The sequence below is a fragment of the Eretmochelys imbricata genome, chromosome 1 (assembly GCF_965152235.1).
Source record: "Eretmochelys imbricata isolate rEreImb1 chromosome 1, rEreImb1.hap1, whole genome shotgun sequence".
Taxonomy (NCBI): Eukaryota; Metazoa; Chordata; order Testudines; family Cheloniidae; genus Eretmochelys; species Eretmochelys imbricata.
This window is the reverse complement of record NC_135572.1, coordinates 227,955,435-227,977,883: the sequence shown is the minus strand read 5'-3', so window position 1 is coordinate 227,977,883 and position 22,449 is coordinate 227,955,435. Positions and strand designations below refer to the sequence as shown.

The window sequence follows — 22,449 nt, the reverse complement described above, 5'->3', positions numbered from 1 at the left end:
TCATATAGCAAGCCTCTGAGTGTGACCCCCTCTTATAAATTAAAAACACTTTTTTATATATTTAACATTATAAATGTTGGTTGCAAAGCGGGGTTTGGGGTGGAGGCTGAGAGATCGCAACCCCCGCCCCATATAATAACCTTGTGACGCCCAGTTTGAGAACCCCTGCTTCATAACATCTCTGTTTGTATTTCCTTAGTTTCCCCTCTACCACAGAATCTTCAAACTCCTGCCCGAGTGGTCTACACAAGATGAATTTTCTCTCATCCAGTCTTCAGTTCCAGTTTGTCCTCACTGACTGCCAATTTAAATACACACAACGATAACTAACTACCTATGGTACATATGTCTGTCACCCTCCTGTTTATGTGCCCATATCCTCCCATAATTCAGAGCATACATTCCTCCATACTAATTATGTGCTCCCCAAAATGTTACAGAGTCTACCTGAGGTAATCTCCATCGTGTAATGTCCCAGCAACATAGAAGTCTTGCTCTTCTTTGGAAACCTCTGAAGAAAATGTTTTCCTGGTGATCCCAATTTCCCCACTTCCTAGAGTAAATGCCAAGTCATCTGTTGGTTGGGATAAATAAGCTATCTCAGAGCACTTCTCTTACCCCAATCCTTAACTGTGTGTTGAACATTCCATTTTTGTCCACTGCAGTTCTGCATTACAAGTCTGTCAGGCGAAGACTGATTGTCCTTTACAATTTCGAGGCATCTCCTAGTTTTCTTGTTCATCACGGATGATCCCTGCAAAATGAAAGAAGCATGAGACAAGCTGCAGTCTGCATTTCAGAACTGAGTGCCAAGGCAGTAAACAATTCTCTTGATTTCTGTAATATGTCAGGTCAGTGAAAGTGTTCTCCGCACACAGACAGAATACATTTTTGTCACTGCATCTAGCTTGACTGTGGTCATAAGTAGGAAAGAAAGTTTCTTGGTTTGACTGAGTGAACCAAACTGTGCAGCTTCAGGTGGAAAGTTATTATTCTAGAGTGAAGTTAGCATCAGGCTGCCAGTTAGCAATAAATTAGTAATAGAAAAAATACTTTGGTCTCATTTCAGTTGTTGGAATAGTGTGCAGGTGCTGGGTGGGGTCCGTGGCCTGTGCTATACAGGAAGTCAGATTAGATGATCTAGGTGCCCTTCTGGGTCTTAAAATCTATGGCTCTATAGGTCAGCAAAGAAGAGGACAAACCAGTGACACAGCAGAATGATAAAGTTATTCAAGTATTCAAAGCCTGGACAATATTTACAGATGTGATCCCTATAAATTAATCAGAGATACAAAAACAAGTCTTTTCTGGTAAACAGAAGAGTCTTCATGTGTACTGACAAAGAAAGATCAGAGGAAAATTACAGGGAAATCTATAAAGCCTATTCAAATACAGTTACCTTCTTTAGAGTTCAAATAAATCACTGGATAGGTCTTTAGGCTGGCACTAATGCACATGTTGCACAAGGACAACCCCAACATCAAAGGGAACTCACTCAAGGCAGCTGGTTTTTCACAAGTCAATACTAGAATGTGAAATGTTTTCTGTAGGGTGGAGTAATTTAAAGAGGTGAAATCATAGCGATATCAATATGCTCCCAAAGCTTTACACTTTAATATAGTTTACCTTTTAAATAGGGTTGGTCCACCCAGCTTCAATGGGCCCTGCTACAAAACTCAGTTTTTTGTGTGTCACAGCATAGCCTTGTATATGACTTATATGAATTATAGGTTTGCTTTTAAGATGTATTGGCAGCCTTTCAAAGGTATCCATTCCCTACTTTAAATTGTCTCCAAATGTGACAAATGTGTCACAAGCCAGATTAAGGACAAAAGAAATCTGTCAGAAACCCACCCTTCATGCCAGATCAGTAACATTGCTGAGGTGGGTGATCTACAATGTTTCAAAACATTTTTCCCCGCGGGGCAGGCTAACTGGCGGCGGGGGGTGGGGGGGCGGGGGGATGAAAGAGGATTGCAATTAGGGGATACTTGGTTGAGAACCCTGGGGAGCAGAGCCAGGCTGGCCTGAGTTCTGCCTGGTCTCAATTCTCTCTGCCAAGAACTTGTCAAACTCTTCACCATGCTCTTCTCTCTCTCCCTGCCTACATTTTTATACCACCCCATCACAGTAGTATCTGAGTATCCTAGACCAGATCCCCAAAAAGCAGAGGGAGGCCCTGTGCCCAGAACTTGAGTCGGTCTATCTAATGATTTGAGGCCAGCTATCACTGCGGTGTTTAAGTACCGCACAAAATTAAGGAACTCAAATCCCAAATCCAAAGATATTTTTCTGGGGCAGAGGAGTATGGCTTTGCTGGGTCGGGCTGTTTTGCCTTTGTAAAAATTGTCTGTCCTGGGTGAAGGCTTTATCAGATCACTTTGTACTGAACAGACGTCAGCCCACTCTGATCTCTTCTGACAAGTAGTAGCCAAGCTCCTGCGGCTGAGGATGGCCTGATCCCAGCGAGTGATGGTCAGAATCCGGGTCCGTCCTGCTGTGTTGTTGCTAAGGAGGCTGGGTGTCTTGTTGGGAGAGCAGAGGATAAAACAGAGTTTAAGGTATCCAGGTCCTGATCCATTAGGTGTGAAGCACCTGCTGTTCCCAGTGACATCAGCTTGGCTCCTTGAATTGCATGTGCAAATCCTACAGCTGGGACTTCCCCATATACAAATTTGTCCTCGTGTGTAAAGCATTTTAGGCTCCTTCGGGATGAAAGATGCCATTGAAATGTAGGGACATAGAAATTCACCTACCTGCTTAAAATCCCAATGCATGTTCAGTCCCTTTTTCACAGCCTCATTACATTGCTCTATAAATGGCAGGTCCCCTGTGCCAGGGTCAGTTAGGCACCGATCTACTGTATTCTGTCGAGACCGTAGGCCTCCTATATACATTTCTCCAGTGCTGAGATAAAACAAGTGCTGAAAGGGAACGTTACATTGGAGTAGGTGAGCTAAGACATTGACGAAATCCCAAAGGAGGATACCAGACATTTGTGAAACTGGCTAACATTGGATACCTTGGGCCAAATTCACTGATATCACTGAAGTTAAACTAGGATGAATTTGACCCACTAGAGCAGGGGTCACCAACCTGTGGCTCCAGAGCCACATGCGGCTCTTCAGAAGTTAATATGCAGCTCCTTGTACAGGCACTGACTCCAGGGATGGAGCTACAGGTGCCAACTTTCCAATGGGCCAGGGGTTCTCACTGCTCAACCCCTGGCTCTGCCACAGGCCCTGCCCCCACTCTCCCCTTTCCTGCCCCCACCCCATAGCCTGCCATGCCCTCGCTCCTCCCCCTCCCTCCCAGAGTCTCCTGCACACCAGGAAACAGCAGATCAGGAGGTGCAGGGAGGAAGGCTGCCGGTGGATGAGAGGCCCTGGGAGTAGAGAAGCTGATAGGGGGCTGCTGATGTATTACTGTGGCTCTTTGGCAATGTATATTGGTAAATTCTGGCTCCTTCTCAGGCTCAGATTGGCCACCCCTGCACTAGATCTATGACATCACTCTTGTTCTCCTCTGTTCATAGAAAACAGGTAGATTATTACAGTGGAACTATAAACACTAGTGTCCTTCCTAGTGACAGAACAAGAAGTGAAGAGTGAGAGTTCAGTCTGCATCCCATTCAGACCTTCGCCTCTGTGCTGGAACCACCACTGGCAAGAACAATGATTGTCAATATGTGTATGGGAAGGGGAGATGGTAAGTGAGGTCACCTCCCCATAAAGATGGAACTGACTTAATGTACTTAGACCATGATGGAATCTGCCCTGGCCTGCAATGAGCAGGAGGTCGGACTAGATGATCATGATGGTCCCTTCTGACCTTAAAGTCTATGAGACTACAGCCATTCATTTTTGATTTGGGATTTTACTTCATAGAATCATAGAATATCTGGGTTGGAAGGGACCTCAGGAGGTCATCTAGTCCAACCCCCTGCTCAAAGCAGGACCAATCTCCAATTTTTGTCCCAGATCCCTAAATGGCCCCCTCAAGGATTGAACTCACAACCCCGGGTTTAGCAGGCCAATGCAACTTACAAAATAAAATGTAGTCTTCCCTGCATGACAGCACATGAAGAACAATTTTCAGGAGTCTATTTCAATGTCTAGCTAAGAATCCAAAGCAAAGGCTAACAAAAGATTTCTGGTTGCAGTTAAATAGCTTGTTTTTAATACCTGTGGTGAGTAAGCATGACAGCCATACATTATTGGAGTGTTCCCAGGGACAGGGCCTTGATCTATGCAGATGTTCTCATTCAGAGTGTTTTTCATCTACAGAGATAAAACAGGCATATTAATGCATGGAATAACGACCACATCTTCCTGTTCCCACCACTGTTTTTGTAAGCTCTGCTGAGAGCTATGCTGGTTTGCAGTTTTGCTTCAGAGCTCTGAAGTAACGGGAGAACATAGGATGGATTTAGAAGAAGAAACTGTAAAACAGCTTTTCAGAGTTGACTTAATCCCAGAAAACATGAGAAGCAAATCTAAAGGCTTTTCTAGTGTCTATACATAAGAGAAACAATGGCGCTTGGTCTACGCTACAAAGTTTTGCTCGGCTAGCTATACGAGCGAAAAAATCAGATCCACTGGCCAATGTAGCTATGCCAGCAAAAACCCCCGTGTAGACAGAACTATACTGACCAAAGAGTGCTTCGCTTAGCTAATGTCATTGAGGGAGGTGTTTGTTGGGATATGTAAGGGTCCTTATCTGGTAGCTGACATGATTCATCCATCTCTGGGGGTCAGCATGAGGGTCAGCACTGGTGGGCTCATGTCTCTCAGGTAAAGCATTATAATGCCTTAACCAAATGCCAAAAGGAATGAAGTGATTCTGTTTTTCAGGACTATGGCCATTCCTGTGGATAATTCCCACAGCCCTCTGCATCAGGTTTGATCGGCCTCGTTATCCAGCCCCTGATCCGGTGGATATTGGAATGCAACAGGAATCAAAGTATTACACCCCGGAGCATCCAGCCCATTATCCAGTAAATTCTGAAAAGCAATAGGAACCAAAGTACTACTACAAGTCCGACAGTGGCCCTAGTATCAAAGGTGAACAATTCCTTGGTGGCAGGGAGGAACTTGTGGTTCAGAAAGGTGTTCATATTGTGGTACTGCATATCACCTGGGGTTCATTCCCTATCCTCACCACTGTGGGTACAAAGAGGTGGGAAAAGGGTGCATTGCCTTACCCAAAGCACCCGAAGTGGTCAGTAAACCTACATCTTCCATGCTATCACACACCATGGCCCATGGGGCACCCCAAGGATACCCCATGTCAATCCACTCTCCCCTCCCTTTCCCCTAATGCACCATCTGCTGACCCTGACACCCTCAGTGCGTGGTGCCAAGCATACTTGCAAAATGGATGCAGCCTAACCAATTGTTTTTTCCAGTGGTTTAATAATGGCTTCTTACAAGCACCCGAATATACCCACAATAGTTCAGCAAAGTGGACGTTTAAGGTGGGAGGAATGGGTGGTCCCTTAGGTCCCTTTGTACAAACCACTCAGGTGATTGTTTATGCAGGGGTGTGTGCCTTTCCCCTCTCGTTAACCCTGCGGAGAAATGATTCGGCTCTCTGGGGAACGTGGACATGGGATGAAAATCTCACCCCTCTCTGGATTCCCCTAAATTCTTTAGGCATGGCACCCCCTTTCTATTGGACATGTCGTGCTGCCCCCTTTTGGACCAAGGGAAAATGCACCTTAATTAAACCTCTTCCCCCTCCCTACTCCTCCACCTCCCTCCAAATTGTCTGTAATACACCTATCCCCATGGTGGTCTACCCCCATCCAAAGACCTGTGGCTCTTAGCGCATCAGATTTACAAATATCTATTACTCCATTCCCCACTGTCTGGTACCTCAGTAATGCATTTACTAACTGTTCTCGGTTTACCAAAGTAGGTGAAAGAATGCTGCTATGGGCAATTACAAACTCAGTAGAAAAGAACATCCAAAAATGGTGAGCTCTTACAAACTACCTATGGGAAGGCTGGAACTCGCTGCAGGAAGCTGACTCAGCAGCTTGAATTCAACGCCTGAAACATGCCCTGGGGTCACTGGACAGGGTGGATTATTGCAGGGGTCTGCACTTAGCTCAGCTGACTGACTGTTGGGACATGTCATTCAAACTCTCAAGATTATTACAGAATCCCTTATGAGTGAACTGGTAAACAGTGTGAAAACTATTTTGTGGGGAGAAGCATGTGGCCAGGTTCAACAAACCCTCACCAATCATCTTGTAAATCTCTTGCAAGATGCCCGCCGGGGTTCATGGCCATCTGGGTTGGAGGGAACCAATGTAGCAAATCAATTAAAGGTGTATTGACCCTTTAGAGCCACCTGGCAGACAGCCTCGGGGGACTGTACACTGGGTCAGTGTACCCTTACTGTCAGGGGAGTGGCTGGAGGAAAATAGACCTCGCCCACCCTTTTACAGCCAGGGTTTGGGGCTGGATGCAAATGGAAATGGTCCCTAGAACCCGTATGGCAGGTGCTAATGGAAAATAATGACACACAGTTTCTAATGGGGTCCGAGGTGTACTATCCACGCATAGGCTTAGTGCAGGTGGGACAGGGAAATACATGGGAAGGATGGCCACAGAAACCACCCCCCTTACAGTGTATAGAACCCATGCCCACTCAGCTTTGGGTGGAAAAGGGAAATAAAATTTGCTAGGAGGGATTGGCCATGCTTAATGGCCAGGTTTTGGAGGGTGGAAGGCATGTGGAGAGAGTGGTATTTGGACCAGGAAACTTTTCCTTGCAGCTGGGAAATTACACTTATCAGATTCATATACCAGCCGTGCGACAGCTTAATGTAACCAGACGCCCAAAGATACCCACTAATTGGACTATGGTGGTACCAGAACCCACCTGGATGAACTGGGACTATTTAATGCAGGTGTACGGGCAGCTCAGGGTCGAGCAACATTGAACGCGGGTCTTAGAAGCCCAGGCCCTTCGAGGAATGAATGCCTTCCAACTGGCTACTGAACTGCCTGCCTGATTGTACGTGAATTTGTGGCTGCAATTATTGTAAAGAAATGTATTTTCAAAGTAAAAGTGATTTGTAGAATACACTAATGCTGTAAACAGTAATCAGGGGTGGGGATAATTATATTCAGTATAGAGTTATTAATATTCATTGTATGGGCGTTCATACTACTCAAGACGTGGGGGCGTTGTAGTAAATGTAGGAATTTACATACTAACTTAGATAAAAAGAGTGTGTTGTAATTTTTCCAGTGCTTACTCGACAATTGGGTCAAGGGGAACAAGTATCGCAATAAAGAAGCCCATACTCAAATCCGCCTCTGGGTCAACCTGCTCATTTCTTCTCTAACAGTGTTTTATGTACACTGGCAGAAGAACTCATTCAATTAACTTATGGGGCATCTCCATTAGGGGTTCTGGCAAAGGCTCTACAGTGTAGACAACTCCTCAGGGAACCCTGCTATAACACAATTGTTCGCTGACACAGTATAATCATAGAGCAGTCCCATATAAACCACATCACTATATGCATCACCAATAGAAAAGGCTGATTTTTTTCCATTGAAACTTTTTGTAAATGTCTTTTTGATGAAAAAAAATAATTTGATTGAATTTTTAAAAACAATTGTATTCAGTTTCATTGTGCACAAAACAAAGATTTGCATGCATTTGAGTTTGCCCTTGGCAAAACCTGCACATTTGAGTTTGGATATGGCACAGTCTGCGTATGCCCAGTTCAGCCAGAGGAGGTCTGGAAATGTGGTCCTTTGTTTTTAAATTGACAATTGTTTCTTTCACAGTCTGTATATTTTACTCTTCTGTAGCTATAGTTTTTCCCTCTATCATGACGTTTATGATTATTGTTCCAGTCCAAATTAAAACAGCAACTTAACAACTCTGAAATGAGTGACTAGAAGATACTGTCCTCCCTTGATTTATAGCTGTACAGCAAGCAATGATTCCTTTGTTGAACTTTTAATTTCTGTGATGCGTCTGCATAATATTCTACTGAACCTTGCAGACAATTATAGGGAGAGATTTCATCCATTGTTGTTCCCTGCTCTATGAGCATTCTTATGTGGCACAAAAATGTGTCCTTCTAAATATTTTCCTACGCTATGTAATGCGTATGCTTGTAGACATGCAATGGGCACAGTTTAGATATGCAATAGATACAGAAAGTTTTACAGAAAGACGACACTCACTTTAAATGTCTCTAAAACCTCTAGTAAAACATACCTGAATATGACCAATTTACAAGAGCAACCCGGGCTAGACTGATCAGGAACACAGAAGAAATTGCCTTCAACAACCTTCATAATACTGCAGATATCTAACTGTTGCATCTATTCAGTAGACATGCACAGTACTTACTGTTCCGTAGCCAACAATGGTGGTCAAAGGTATTAAATTAGGATAAACATTCTTTATGTACCAGTCAAAGCTTTTACAGTTCAGTTTCTTTCTTAGCTCCTTTCTGGAAGAAACATCTCCATAGTCTATACCAGGATTCTAAAAAAAACACCCAAAAAAACAAAAAACCACATTTTTTCAGACAATTTTAAAAGTGACCTGCAAGAGGGAGGGGGGAAGAGAGGAGGGAAAATGGACTTGTGCCCCCACCCCCTTTTTGTTGCTTCTTCATAATATATAAAGAATATCTAAAATCTGCTTTTAAAAAATCCCTGATGACTTTCACATTAGAAATTCAGATTGTGTTTTGCCTGGAAGACTCTATGGATGATTGAAGAATGAGTATGTCTATTGTTATACCAATAAAATAAAAAACAGCAGGATCTTATTAAAGGGGAAAAAGGCAAAATGTCACATTTATTGTGAATACAGAAAGAATCATAGTAAGCAGTTAGTTATAGCTATAATATTCCATTCAATTTCATATTTATTCATACACACACACACAGGTTCTGAAAGCTTGTTATCATAGTTACCAGCCTTAGAGTTGCTCATGCCAAGCCACTGGCCAGGTGGCCTGGACATGAGGAGGGAGCAGGGCCTTGTCAGATGCACATCTGATGCTCCTGGAACTTGGTTTGCAGAATTAGACCCCAAAGTTCTCACTTTCTAGAGTCAATTTTTATAGGAATTTCTTCCTATGTCAGTCTATGGGAATTGCTTCATCATGCTGTTGCTGAATCAATCAGCAGATGGCACATTCCTGACAGCTCCGTGCTGCCAGATGTTATCTTGTTCTTTGGTTCTCCCATTCCTGAGGCTGTTGGGTGGATTCCAGTTTGCCCTCCAGGGGTCCTCTGGTTATTTCCACTTGACACCTTCTTCAGCCAACGGACACTGGATTCTTAGGCTGGCACCTCCCTGATCATTCAGTTGTTATCCACACCAAGCATCCATCCACACACATCCTCTATCTCTATTTTAATCACAATTGATAACAAAGCAAGATGAATACAACAAAAGGGCGGGGAGTCTCTGGGTGCTGTTTCTGTTGTTACAGAGTATTGCTTTGAGTCTCTCTCTGTGTGAGTAGCTGTTGTTACAAAGAATTGCTTTGAGAACAGACTCTGTCTTAGAATGTACTAACACAATTAGCAGCTTGCAAGTTTCACACATAGAGGGAGAGAAACAGCATCAAAAACCAAGAGACCTCTTAATTAGTAATACCCTGGAATTTAAACTATGGGGAATCAAACTCATTTGTGATTTTAATACAGAACTTCTTTAATATGATCCAACACTATGAAATCACAGATACAATGGATGTAAAAACTAATTAATTGAGAGAATAAGTGTTTTTTTTATTCAAGCTATTTTGTTTTCATTAACATCTAGTTAACTACGCCACTGGCAAAAAAAAAAAAAAATCTCCTTTTCTTAAAGACTCAAAACACTATTCCAGGTAAGGGTAACACACCTTTGATCTATAAATTCTTCCATTAAAAAATGAGTTGACATTCCTGATGTCTTTAAATGGGAGGAAATAAAAATTAAAAACAGTATGCAGAGTTTCTTACATCAAGAAATAAAGGAAATAAGGTCACAAAACCTCCCACCACCACCACCTTTGCCAGGTCACATTTAAAGGAAAATGGCAGTGTACAAAAATGTGATCTGTTACTAGTTATGAAGAACAGTAAATCACTACGTATTTTACACATGTGAAATAGAACCAAAAATATCTTGAAGTATAAAGAGGAAGCTGCCATTTTGCCACGCTGGTGAGGTGTGCTTTGTCGATCTCTATGAGATTTACAAATCTAGCCAAACTTGAAGAATGTAAGCACTGCACTGGGATTTACTATAATAACGATGTATAAGAAATTCCAGTTTGCATTATATATAGTATTAATTGGCATAACTTATAATGATATGTAGAGAGACTGTAGTTGAAGGCATGAGCACAACAATGGAGGAAAGTTAAGGTTGAGCTTTCAACCATCTCTCTGAATTTCCTTAATTCTGAGTACTTGATTTCCCAACACAAATGTTTCTCAGCCTGCAGAGCATGCTGTAAGGCCCTCTCTTTCTTTATCCCTTGCCTGTGAGAAAATGAGAGTCAGATAGTGGGGATGTGGAACTCTACAGCATTTTGGGCATGGATGTCAATTAGTGTAGGGTGTTGCTGGGTCATTTGATGAAAAGTAACTGACTTGCCTATTATATGTTTTAAAAGATATTAAAGGATGCCCAGTTCATTTGCTCTATTATCATAACTTGCAAAAATCCAAACAGCATACTTTTTGTTTTAAAAAAGTTAGAAATTATTACATTGTTTGGGGCAGAAACCATCTTTTTGTTCTATGTACAGCACCTAGCACAATGGGGTCCTGGTCCATGACTCCTGAACTTAGGCACTATAATAATAATATTAAAGGTTTTAAAGGGACAAACCTCACAAACACCTCTGTTTGCTACTTCTGGCCTCATTATGATTTCTTGGCCTGCTTAGACCACTATTAGTCATTTGCTCCCATACGAATTACCATCTCAGTTTAAAGAAACCAATTCTAAACAACCAAACAAGCATATCCACCTCAACAGGAAGATTCCATGCGAAATAAACCATGTATTTATAGTCGTCCATCCACACTTCGGCCACTCTCAGGGCATTGCGTCTCATAGCAATGCTCAAGTCCAGCAAGTAGGGTTTGTGCGTTCTTTCCAGGTGAGCAACTCTTGAACAGGGCAAGACTTCTATCTGGCCACCACACTGCCAAACCTGTATGGATGAAGCAGGAGTTTCAATGAATGTGCATTTGGACTCGGCTCTTTTCACCAGTCGTTAACATGATTTTGTTCTACACAAGTGACTAAAAATTGCACCTCAGATCTGCTCACTGTCAGCATTCAGAGTAATTTCTCCTGACTTTAACGATTAAGGGAAGTTTTCAGTTCTTTTCTTTTAGGCCCTGCAGAGCCAACACAGGTACAGGAGAGTGAGGTGGAGCCTATTTAATCTTTTGCATCATTATTAATTTCCAGTTAGAGGACCTAGCAGTTACTCCCGTGTAAATCCTCTGCAGGAGGTTATACAGGTGTCACAAAGAGCACAACTGGCCCTTCAGAATCTTAATTATGAGTGAGGGTGCAGGAGAAGGGTGCTTATCCCAGGCTGTTTACAGGGCTGGCACCTAGAAACCCCACTCCCCCACCCCATCAATCTGCTTACAAACTGAGAGCATTTGATACAAGAAATCATTGAGGGACGATGCAAAAGGAGCCCTACAATGCTATTTTTGAAGTCACTTTTCTGTGCAGAAATGTATTTAATGGGCCTGATTCTCCATTCCCCTGCATTTTGTGCAGTCAGATATACCAGCACAGAGAAGAGGTATAATGGTACCATTCTGATATGGTGATGCTTTACCCCCACCTTGCATGGTGTAAATGAATATACATGTATCAGGGCAATGAAGAATGAGGCCTCCCTGTATTTTAATGTATTAAAAGTGGAAAGGAGTTCATCCCCTGTCAATCCCACCTTTTCCCTAGGTGGATCCTGAGTACTCTGAATCTACCATATTTATTCCTCCCACACTTCACACCTGAGTCCTTGAGATGCTGTCACTACCCTTCTAGCCACAGAAAACTACCTGGGATTCTCCTCACAGGATGTCAGTTATGTCACTTTAGTCACTGCAGTAGTTGCTGTTGAATAAGACAAAATACATTCTGCCTATAAATTAGATACTAAATGGCCCCTATTGCTGTAGTAACAGTGGGCACCTCACAATCTCTAATGTATATATTCTCACCAGACCCACCGACAGCAATTCCGGGCCCCAGGACAGAACAGTCAATGGGCCCCCCCCCGCACACACAAGCCGCGCCGGTGCCGACATGATCCACATGACATTTGGGAGGTGCTGCACCTGCATTGGCTGGTGCTCAGCGAGCTGCCAGCTGCACTGCTGGGCGTGCTCTTCCGGCATGGCCAGGGCTTCCACATGCCTGCCCGGTAGGGCTGCCAACTGTCTAATTGCACAAAGCCAAAGACCCTTGCCCTGCTCCCCGCCCCACCTCTTCCCAGAGACCATGCCCCTGTCCTGCTCCCTGCTCACTCCATTCCCCCTCCCTCTGGTGCTCACTCTCCCCCACCCTCACTCACTTTCACCAGGCTGGAGCAGGGGGTTGGGGTGCAGGAGGGGGTATGGGGTGCAGGCTCAGGGAGGGAGTTTGGGTGTGTGGTGCAGGCTCTAGGCTGGGGGTTGCGGTGCGGGAGGGGTGAGAGGTGCAGGCTGGGGCAGGAGGTTGGGGTGCAGGAGTGGGTCAGGGGGTCGGCGCTTACCTCGGGCAGCTCCCAAGAGTGACCAGCACACCCCTCTAGCAGTGGCTCCTAGGCAGGAGGCTCAGGGGGTCTCTGCATGCCACTGCCTGCAGTCACCGCCCCCGTAGCTCCCATTGACCGCAGTTCTCAGCCAATGGGAGCTGCGGAGTCGTGCTCGGGGCAGGGACAGCACGCAAAGACCCCCTCCCCAAGGACTGCAAAGATGTTCCAGCCGCTTCCGGGAGCAGCATGGAACGAGTGCAGGCAGAAAGCCTGCCTTAGCCTCATTGCACGGCTGTCGGCAGTGGCAGCTGGGGTCTCCCAGGCCCTTTTCAATCGCCCGGGCACCTGGGCAATTGCCACCTTTGCCACCCCCCGTCAGCGGGCCTGATCCTCACAAAACCTCTGAAAGGCAGGGCATTGCTGGTATCCCTATTTTACAGATGGGGAACTGAGGCAAAGAGAGGCTAAGGGACTTTCCCAAGGTCACACAGGAAGTCTGCGACACAGCAGGGAATTAACCTGAGGTCTCCCAAATCCCAGGCTAGCAAACTAATGACTGGACCATCCTTCTTCTAGTTTAATCACTATATGCAACATGTTCCCACTGCTGCTGCTAAACCTTAATTAGCCATCAACAAATGGTTTACAAATCCATTACCAGTATTTATCTGAGAAGAGGGGACATGGAATATGAGGCAAGGGACAGTTTACTTTGGAGGCTGGCAGCTTGAAAGGAAATAAATGTGTCTGAAATTCTATTACTGGAAAACCTATATGCTGCAGCAAGTAGTGCTGGTGATTTAAGACTCAACGGCCTTCCCTTTAAATCCGTACTGAGACAACATGGCCGTGGCAAGGCGTCAAGGAGCATTGTGCAGCTGTAAGTGCTGAATTTTAAATGAAAGGTAAAACCAAGAGCCTGACCTCTGTGTTTTCAAAGATCCCCCTAGCACTTTGGGCTGAGGTGGTAGCCCTGGGCTCCTGGCTCAGTTCCTATCTGAGTAATTACCTTCTGCCTTTCTAAATCCCCCACAGCAGCGTCAAGTTTATATGGGATTCAAGCTGCTGGCTCACGCTCAGAAACCGGGTCCAGAGCAGGGTCATTTCCTCCTTTGGTTTCATCTCATGTACTACATGATGTTACCTGAGGAGAGGCTTCTGAGGTTTACTGATGAACATGTGGGGAGGGTCCCTTCTGGGATGTTTCTTTCCCAACACCTCGGCCCCTTCTTACAGCACTTCCTATGTTGAATCAGGCTGGTGACTTGCTGGGTCAACAGATAATGCTCTTGAGGAGTACACCGCAAGATCTTCTACCCCATAGTGTCACTCTCCAATTGGGTAATATTTCACATGAAATGGATTTACCTCCTACCTCTAGCTTAGAAACTCATGAATTTTACACTTGTTATCTTAGATTGCATATTTACATATATTATCAATGGACATAAAACTATACAATCTTAGCAATGTTCTTTACGACTTACTGTGGCAGTGAAGATACCAGGCTGAGTACACTTTGTGTGAAATTCTTCCCTTCCTGGTTTTCTATCTTACCATCTTTCTTTCTTTACATTTACCTGTCATGATTAATTTTTTCTAGTGATCCCCCTGATGTACACAGTCCTCTCCTTCAAACTCCTTCCCACACTTAGCCAGCACCTGTCATCCACATTTCTTTCTGAACGTGTATTTGCTGTCTCCTCTATCACGGAATTAAAACCTAAAATAATATTTTCCAGCCTGGCCACTAAGGCCACATTTGATGAATCAGGAAACCTGTGTAACAATGCATAAACCAGTGCAAATTCAAACCTTGCCTGTGGATTCTGAATATAGGAAAGGTGGACTTGTTTGAACCTTTGAGAACTTCATGGCCATTGAACTTATGCTTACCACTTTCGAGACTAAAATGTGCAAGATTAATCCAGTTCTGTTAGGATAGCAAGCATCCATCACAGTAACTTTGTGCAGAGAGCTGTACATACCACACTCGGCAGTTCTATATTTGTTCACTGTGCCAGATTTGTAAGAGAACTTAGTTCCTTTTTTAGGCATCAAAATAAGTTCATATTGCATGTTTTCAAAGAGCTCATGGCTTGTCTTCATGGTGAGTTACAGTATGATAAACCAGGGTGTGAATTTACTGTGCACCAGCTTGCCATGCCGCAACGCCCCATGTGGACACTACCATTGTGCAATGAAAGTCCCGGAGTGCAGCTTGACTACTTGAAAGCATAATATGCCAAGCTGCACTCCGGGAGTTCCGCCATGCTGTAGCAGTGTCCACGTGGGACGGGACACCACACCAAGTTACTGCGCTGTAGATTCACACTCTGCCTTGGTACACAGTAACTCACCATGTAGACAAGGCCTCAGCATGTCAGGTGCTGAACTCTTTAGAATGTCCGGCCATAAGTGTCACAATGACAGCTGTAGTAGGAAGAGAGCCTGAGAAATAAGCCCCTGTATCAGAGGCCTGGTATGAGGCAGGACCTGCTCACAGAATCTGGCAAGAACAGAGGTGATATTTCAGAAATACACATTCCTAAGAAGTGCTAGGCACAGAGTGCTCACGCAAACACATCCTGATATCAAGGATGGTACAAAAACATTCCCCAAGGATAACAGAAACACACTGACCCCTCTCAAAAGATAAGGTCAGGATGACAGTACATAATAGAGATGTTTTGATCAAATCAACGTGTGCAAGGTGATGGGTGATAACTAGCTAGTAACTATGTCAGAGAGGCAATACGTAACTTGTTTGTATCTGGGTATAACGAGGTATCTCAGAGGGAGTATCTTTGTACAGCCACGGGGGGAATGGGAAGTCCCACCATTGACTGAGCTGCGCCCATTGTCATGGGTATACATGTCTTAGTATCCTCGTAGAGTCTGCCAGGTACTATTACCGTGCTTTGTCAACAATAAATCTGGCCTGGTACCTTCATATCTTAACAGATCTTGTGGTCATTGGGCAGTGCACTCAAAGTTTGCTGTGCCAGCTGTCTGCGCAGAGCTGGGGCAACACACAGGAAAAAAACACACACACAGCCAAACATCTAACCACAATAGCTGCTAGGTGCTCAGTACTTTTGAAAATCTGCCCATTTCATTTTGGTACTGAAATGGGAGCTGAGCTCTTTTGAAAAACTTAGCCCAATTATCTGTGTTGAGCACTTCAAAATCTGGCCCTGAGTTCTTTTGAAAATCAGATTCCCACACTTAACGTTATTTATTTTATAAGAGAAGCAGAATTAAACTTACCCGCAGGCCAAGTTCCACATTTTCCCCTCCATATATATGCATTCCGCCATCCAGTACCCCAATCTCACCCAGAAACACTCTATGTGCAGCAAGTATCCCCATAACAGAAGGGCTCCTGGGAAAGAGAATAGATACAGTTGGAGAGAAGAAATAACTATGAAATAAGCAGGAAGAGGAATAAACAAACATTTGAAAATTAATTATGCTCTTTTGAATTTCCTGTTCAGTGGGAGACTGAGTATTGGGCTCGTTGGCATTCTTATTTTGTTTGTGCTAGTTTGGGGGTCCCTAATAAATTGCTCTTTAGCTAGATTTGGTTTCTTCCCTTTTCATTTCTACCACGACTCTTTATTTGGGTGTAAGCTTTCGTGGGTTAGAACCCACTTCATCAGATGCATGGACTGAAAATACAGGAGCAGGTATAAATACATGAAAGGATGGGGGTTGCTTTACGAAGTGCAAGGTCAGTCTAACAAGATAAATCAATTAACAGCAGGATACCAAGGGAGGAAAAATAACTTTTGAAGTGGTAAGATAGTGGCCCATTACAGACAGTTGACAAGAAGATGTGAGTAACAGTAGGGAGAAATTAGTATTGGGGAAATTAAGTTTAGGTTTTGTAATGACCCAACCACTCCCAGTCTCTATTCAGGCCTAATCTGATGGTATCCAGTTTGCAAATTAATTCCAGTTCTGCACCGTCACATTGGAGTCTGTTTTTGAAGTTTTTTTGTTGAAGAATTGCCACTTTTAGGTATGTTATTGAGTGACCAGAGAGACTGAAGTGTTCTCCGACTGGTTTTTGAATGTTATGATTCCTGATGTCAGATTTGTGTCTATTTATTCTTTTGCGTAGAGACTGTCCGGTTTGGCCAATGTACATAGCAGAGGGGCATTGCTGGCACATGATGGCATATATCACATTGGTAGATGTGCAGGTGAACAAGCCCTTGATGGTGTGGCTGATGTGATTAGGTCCTATGATGGTGTCCTTTGAATAGATATGTGGACAGAGTTGGCACCAGAGGTTGTAGCAGGGTTTGGTTCCTGGGTTGTTGTTTTTGTTGTGTGGTGTGTAGTTGCTGGTGAGTATTTGCTTCAGGCTGGGGGGCTGTCTGTAAGCCAGGACTGGCCTGTCTCCCAAGGTCTGTGAGAGTGAGGAAGCATCCTTCAGGATAGGTTGTAGACCCTTGATGATATGCTGGAGAGGTTTTAGTTGGGGGCTGTAGGTGACGGCTAGTGGCGTTCTGTTACTTTCTTTGTTGGGCCTCTCTTGTAGTAGGGACTTCTCAGTACCCTTCTGGCTCTGTCAATCTGTTTCTTCACACCACCAGGTGAGTATTGCAGTTTTAAGAATGCTTGATAGAGATTCTTTAGGTGTTTGTCTCTGTCTGAGGGATCGGAGCAAATGCGGTTGTATCTTAGAGCTTGGCTGTAGACAATGGATCGTGTGATGTGGTCTGGATGAAAGCTGGAGGCATGTAGGTAAGTATAGCGGTCAATAGGTTTCCGGTATAGGGTGGTGTTTATGTGACCATCGCTTATTAGCGCTGTAGTGTCTAGGAAGCGGACCTCTTGTGTTGACTGGTCCAGGCTGAGGTTGATGGTAGGGTGGAAATCATTGAAATCTTGGTGGAATTCCTCAAGAGCCTCCTTCCCATGGGTCCAGATGATGAAGATGTCATCAATGTAGCACAAGCAGAGTAGTGGTGTTAGGGGACAAGCGCTAAGGAAGCTAAGTCAGCCATAGAAATGTTGGCATACTGAGGGACCATGCGTGTATCCATAGCAGTCCAGCTGACATAATGTACATAATGACTTTCATCTCCAAAATGCACTACTTTAAAAGAGAACGTTCACACCACCACATGTGAGGTAGGTAGGGTGACCAGGTGTCTGGTTTTTGACCAGAACACCCAGTCGAAACAGGACCCTTGCGGCTCCAGTCAGCACTGCCAACCAGGCCATTAAAAGTCTGGTTGGTGGTGCTGAGGGGCTAAGGCAGGCTAGTCCCTACCTGTCCTGGCACCGTGCTGCACCCCAGAAGTGGCCAGCAGGTTTGACTTCTAGGCAGGGGGCCACGGGACTCTGCATGCTGCCCCCGCCCTGAGCTCTGCACTCCCATTGGCTGGGAACCGCGACCAGTGGGAGCTGGGGGAGGCAGTGCCTGCAGGCGAGAGCAGCACGCCGAGCCTTCTGCCCTTCCCCACCCCCCACCTAGAAGCCGGACCTGCTGGCCACTTAGACCTGCAGCACCACTGACTGGGAGCTGCCTGAAGTAAGCCCACGCCCCAACCTCCGCCCCAGCCCAGAGCCCCCTCCTGCACCCCAAACCCCTCATTCCTGGCTCCACCCCAGAACCCACACCCCCAGCTGGAGCCCGCACCCCCTCCTGCAACCCAACTCCCCGCCCCAGCCCAGAGATCCCTCCCACACCCTGAACCCCTCATTTCTGGCCCCACCCCAGAGCCCACACCCCCAGTTAGAGGCCTCACCTGCTCCCGCACCCCAACCCCCGTCCCAGCTCAGTGAAGGTGGGAGAGAGGAGCCACTGAGGGAGGGGAAATGTAGTGAATGGGAGTGGCATGAGGGGGCAGGGCTTCAGGGAAGGGGCGGGGTTAGGGTGTTCAGTTTAGTGCACTTAGAAAGTTGGCAACCCTAGAGGTAGGTGTGAAGGACTTGGAAGATGCCTGTCATATCTCATGAATATTCTATTTCTTTGTTATTATATGGTTTGCTACATGGTTATAAGGGGCTAGATCTCAGGAAAGGAAGGAAAGGCCCAGATAAATGTTCTTCAGCAAACATCAAGAGCTATTAACTGTGATGTTACCTCAGAACTACCCAGTAAGATATATAAACTGTTTTGAGAGAGACACAGGGACTGTGGAGAAGCAGACTGAACCCCAGACCCAGAAGTGGGGGTATTCGGGTAAGCTAAGCCTATCTAAGTTGTAGGGAAGACAGTTATTATGCATGTACACTGTTGTGTCAAAACCCTTTTCTTGTTATGCTGTGTTACTGCTGTTACAATGAAACAATTTTTTCTTTCGAAAAGGTTGTTTCACATCACTCTAGTCATATACTGGCCACAGCTTCCCAAGGGAAGAATTGCAGGGCTTGAAGCCAATCGGGCCTGCTGAGGAGTCAGTTGGTCTTCAGAGGCCTGTAATCTGGTACTCCTGTCAGAGTGGGAAAAATGTGAGATTCCACCACAAGGAGGTAAAGAAAAGGCACAGGGCCTGTCACCTGGAGAGGTTGCACTCAGGCAGACATAGGGTATGTCTACACTGTAATTAAAAACCCATGGCTGATCCCATGGGGCTTGGGCTAAGGGGCTGTTTAACTGTGGTGTAGATGTTCAGGCTTGGGCCGGACCATGGGCTCTAGGACCGGGTGAGATGGGAGGGTACTAGAGCTCAGGCTGCAGCCGAAGCTGTAACGTCTACATGAAAACTAAGCAGCCCCTTAGCCCAAGCCCCATAATCACAAATCAGCTGGAATGGGCCAGTCATGGGTGTCTGTCTGTAGTGCAGACATACCCCTAGAGAGGAGCCAAAGGTACAGTTAACTCTCAACTGTGACAGTAGGTAAGTATTATTATCCATTTATAGATGGGGAAACTTGGACAGACAGATTAAATGATTTGCCCAAGATTGCAGAGGGAGAAATGTTTAGAACCAGACTTAGAATGCAGGAGAGCTGGATCCCAGCCTTTTACACAGACCACATGGGACAACATGAGATCTCTAATGTTACTACACCACTTTCAGATAAGTGACAGTTTCAACTCACCTGCATTTTGCAGATATCTTACCCACCCACGTGAGAAAACCCTATCCTTGTTAGTTTTAAAGGTAAGTCTAAAAACATCTCAGATGTCTGGGGTCTTTGTTCCTTCAAGAATACTATTCAGACTTACCGGACTGGAGCCGTTTCATCTTTGAGCTCATACCATTCTCTTGGTAACGGTTCATAGAGACACCATAGTGCCCAGTCAAATCCATCTGCAGCCACAGCATACTCAAGAAGTTCAAAGTCATCAAAGCGAACATTGTCAAATACTGGAGATATTATAACAGTGCGATCTTCTTTGATTCGAGACAGAATAGGTTCAGCCCTAAGATAATGAACAATTACGTTATTTTCACCTTGCAGCAAGTATGGACCTGATGAACCCTGGCTCCTGTCTCAGCTCTACCAAGCAATGACAGGTTGTGATGGATGGCCAGAAAGGGTTAAACATCCTGAAAATTAAACAACCCTTAAAAACATGTGGGGAGATAATGTTTGTGTTTTTGTGTATTTACATATGTATGAGTAGGATCAACAATGTAATCAACAGTCCCTGTCTATGTTGTATTCTGTTAGTTCAGAAGATCAAAAGAACATCCTGACATTTAAATGAATTGTAAACATGGGATATCTCTGTATTCATCTCTCTTTGAAATATACTGTGAATGGTGGAGGAACAAGTAAATTGCCTCATGTTTAATTCATATAGCTAAGTACTGGTGAGGGATCTCCTTCAAAGTCATCCTAATTATTTTTTGTTTCCAGAGGAACGCCAACTTGTCAAAAAAGGACCTGAAATTGTATAAAAGACCCTTGGGTCCTGATCCTGTTCCTCTCAGATCTGCTTATGGCTTCATACAGGGGAAACTTAGGCCATAAGGACTGAGATCCCAGTTCTAACTGGATCGCTCTGAAATATAAACATTGGACTATAACCTATGCACTGTTTCTGAAAGAACTCTTTGCAACTACAAAGCTCACCATCTCTACTATGAATCTGAATCTTAAGAACTGAACTCATGTCTGTATGTATATTGATCTTTTAACCATACTCTCTCTCTCTCTTTTGTTTTGTAATACATTTTAGTTTAGTTAATAAGAATTGGCTATATGCATGTATTTGGGGAAGACCTAAAACATTCATTAACCTGGAAGGCAATGTGTCCGATCCTTTGGGATTGGTAGAACCTTTTCTTTTATATGATGAAATAATATTTTCAGAAATCTTCATCATATTTGACGTGGGTACGTGGATGGAGGCCTGAGGCTGGATCACTTTAAGGAAACTGTGTTGTTTGAACTTCTGAGTAACCAGTAAGGTATAAAAGAAACTGTTTTATGCTGGCTTGGTATTGGCTAAGTATTGGAATGTCCACAGCTTTCGGGGGATTGTCTGTCCCATTCTTTGCAGTTCACCCTAATTGAGTGACCACAGAAGGCCCCCACTGGGACCCCAGTCACACAGGTTTTATGTACTACTAATCCATCTTTCTCTCTAGTAGCCTTACACTTTCTCCCAGGCTATCCCAGCAGTTCATGCACCATAACCATTGCTAATTACTCTAGCCATAATCACCTCTCTGTTACCTTGCCTGTCTGTTATACCACTATGTTGCCTCTCACCATATATTTATATTTTAAACTGTTGGGGGCAGGGGTCTTCTTTTCATTGTGTATGCACAGCACCTATCATGATGGGGCGCTGATCCCTGGCTGGGGCCTCTAGGTGCTATTGCAATAAAAATAACAACAACAAATAGGAGGAGTCCCTTGTTGTGCTATCTTGTGACGAATAAGGCCACCATAGCATGAGATAGGGTGAGATTAGAGATGCAACACAGTCTCAGAGATTAAATGCTGTCCACTAGGGAAATGAAACAATGTGGGGAGTGGTCAAGCACTGAACCCAACCAACCAGGGTAGACGTATGCTAGAGAGATATGGTACAGAAAAGGAGGGTAAATACACTGATCTAAACTATATCATAAGTACCTGTTAACAGGGACCTTGTCTCGGTTCTCTTTGTAATGAGCCATGCACATCTATAACTCTATATGCAATCATTAATTGGTAATAATAATTAACCATGCTAAATAGACCACAAGTACACATTAGTTTGGTTTAACTCCTATTTAACAGTTGATGGATGCTATTGCTCTTTACAAGTACCTAGAAAGGAATAGATCAGGAGTTTGGTATTGAAAGAAAACAATCTGCATAAGTTCTGATTGAGTGTCTTCTGTATGTGTATAAACAAGGGAGACAATCTCCTGCTCACAAATACAGATACAAAGAAGCTGGGCGCTGCTTGCCTGCACTTCTGTAAATAGCCTATTCTGTTATTTGACTGCTTCCCTAATTTGAATGTGCCAGTTTTTTTCCAAACCAGTGCATCCCTTTGCCAATCAAAAGTAAACATCCAGTTGGTGGCCTCTACTTGCCATACACAATCAGGGCTGACCTTCGGGGTGGGTGACGTGGGTGACTGCCTAGGGCACCGTGGGTGCCGTGGCCCAGCTTGGTGGAGGGGTGAGCCGGTCAAACTGGCTCCCAGCTGGGGAAGGAGCTGAAGTTGCAGGGGGTTCACCCAGGGCACCATTTTCCCTAAGGCCAGCCCTGTACACAAT

General features: G+C 44.6%; 1 protein-coding gene across 1 annotated transcript in view; it reads right to left on the bottom strand.

The window, feature by feature from the left end:
• Positions 1 to 595: 595 nt before the first annotated feature.
• Positions 596 to 22,449, bottom strand: part of GALNT8 (polypeptide N-acetylgalactosaminyltransferase 8) — a 34,032-nt gene continuing 12,178 nt past the window's right edge. The window contains exons 4-10 of the mRNA XM_077828404.1: positions 19,950 to 20,147; positions 16,028 to 16,142; positions 11,021 to 11,206; positions 8,386 to 8,523; positions 4,185 to 4,280; positions 2,757 to 2,924; positions 596 to 754 (exon numbers count right to left, since the gene is read on the bottom strand). Of these exons, the coding sequence (XP_077684530.1) occupies positions 596 to 754; positions 2,757 to 2,924; positions 4,185 to 4,280; positions 8,386 to 8,523; positions 11,021 to 11,206; positions 16,028 to 16,142; positions 19,950 to 20,147 (1,060 nt within the window). The remainder of the gene's footprint in view (positions 755 to 2,756; positions 2,925 to 4,184; positions 4,281 to 8,385; positions 8,524 to 11,020; positions 11,207 to 16,027; positions 16,143 to 19,949; positions 20,148 to 22,449) is intronic.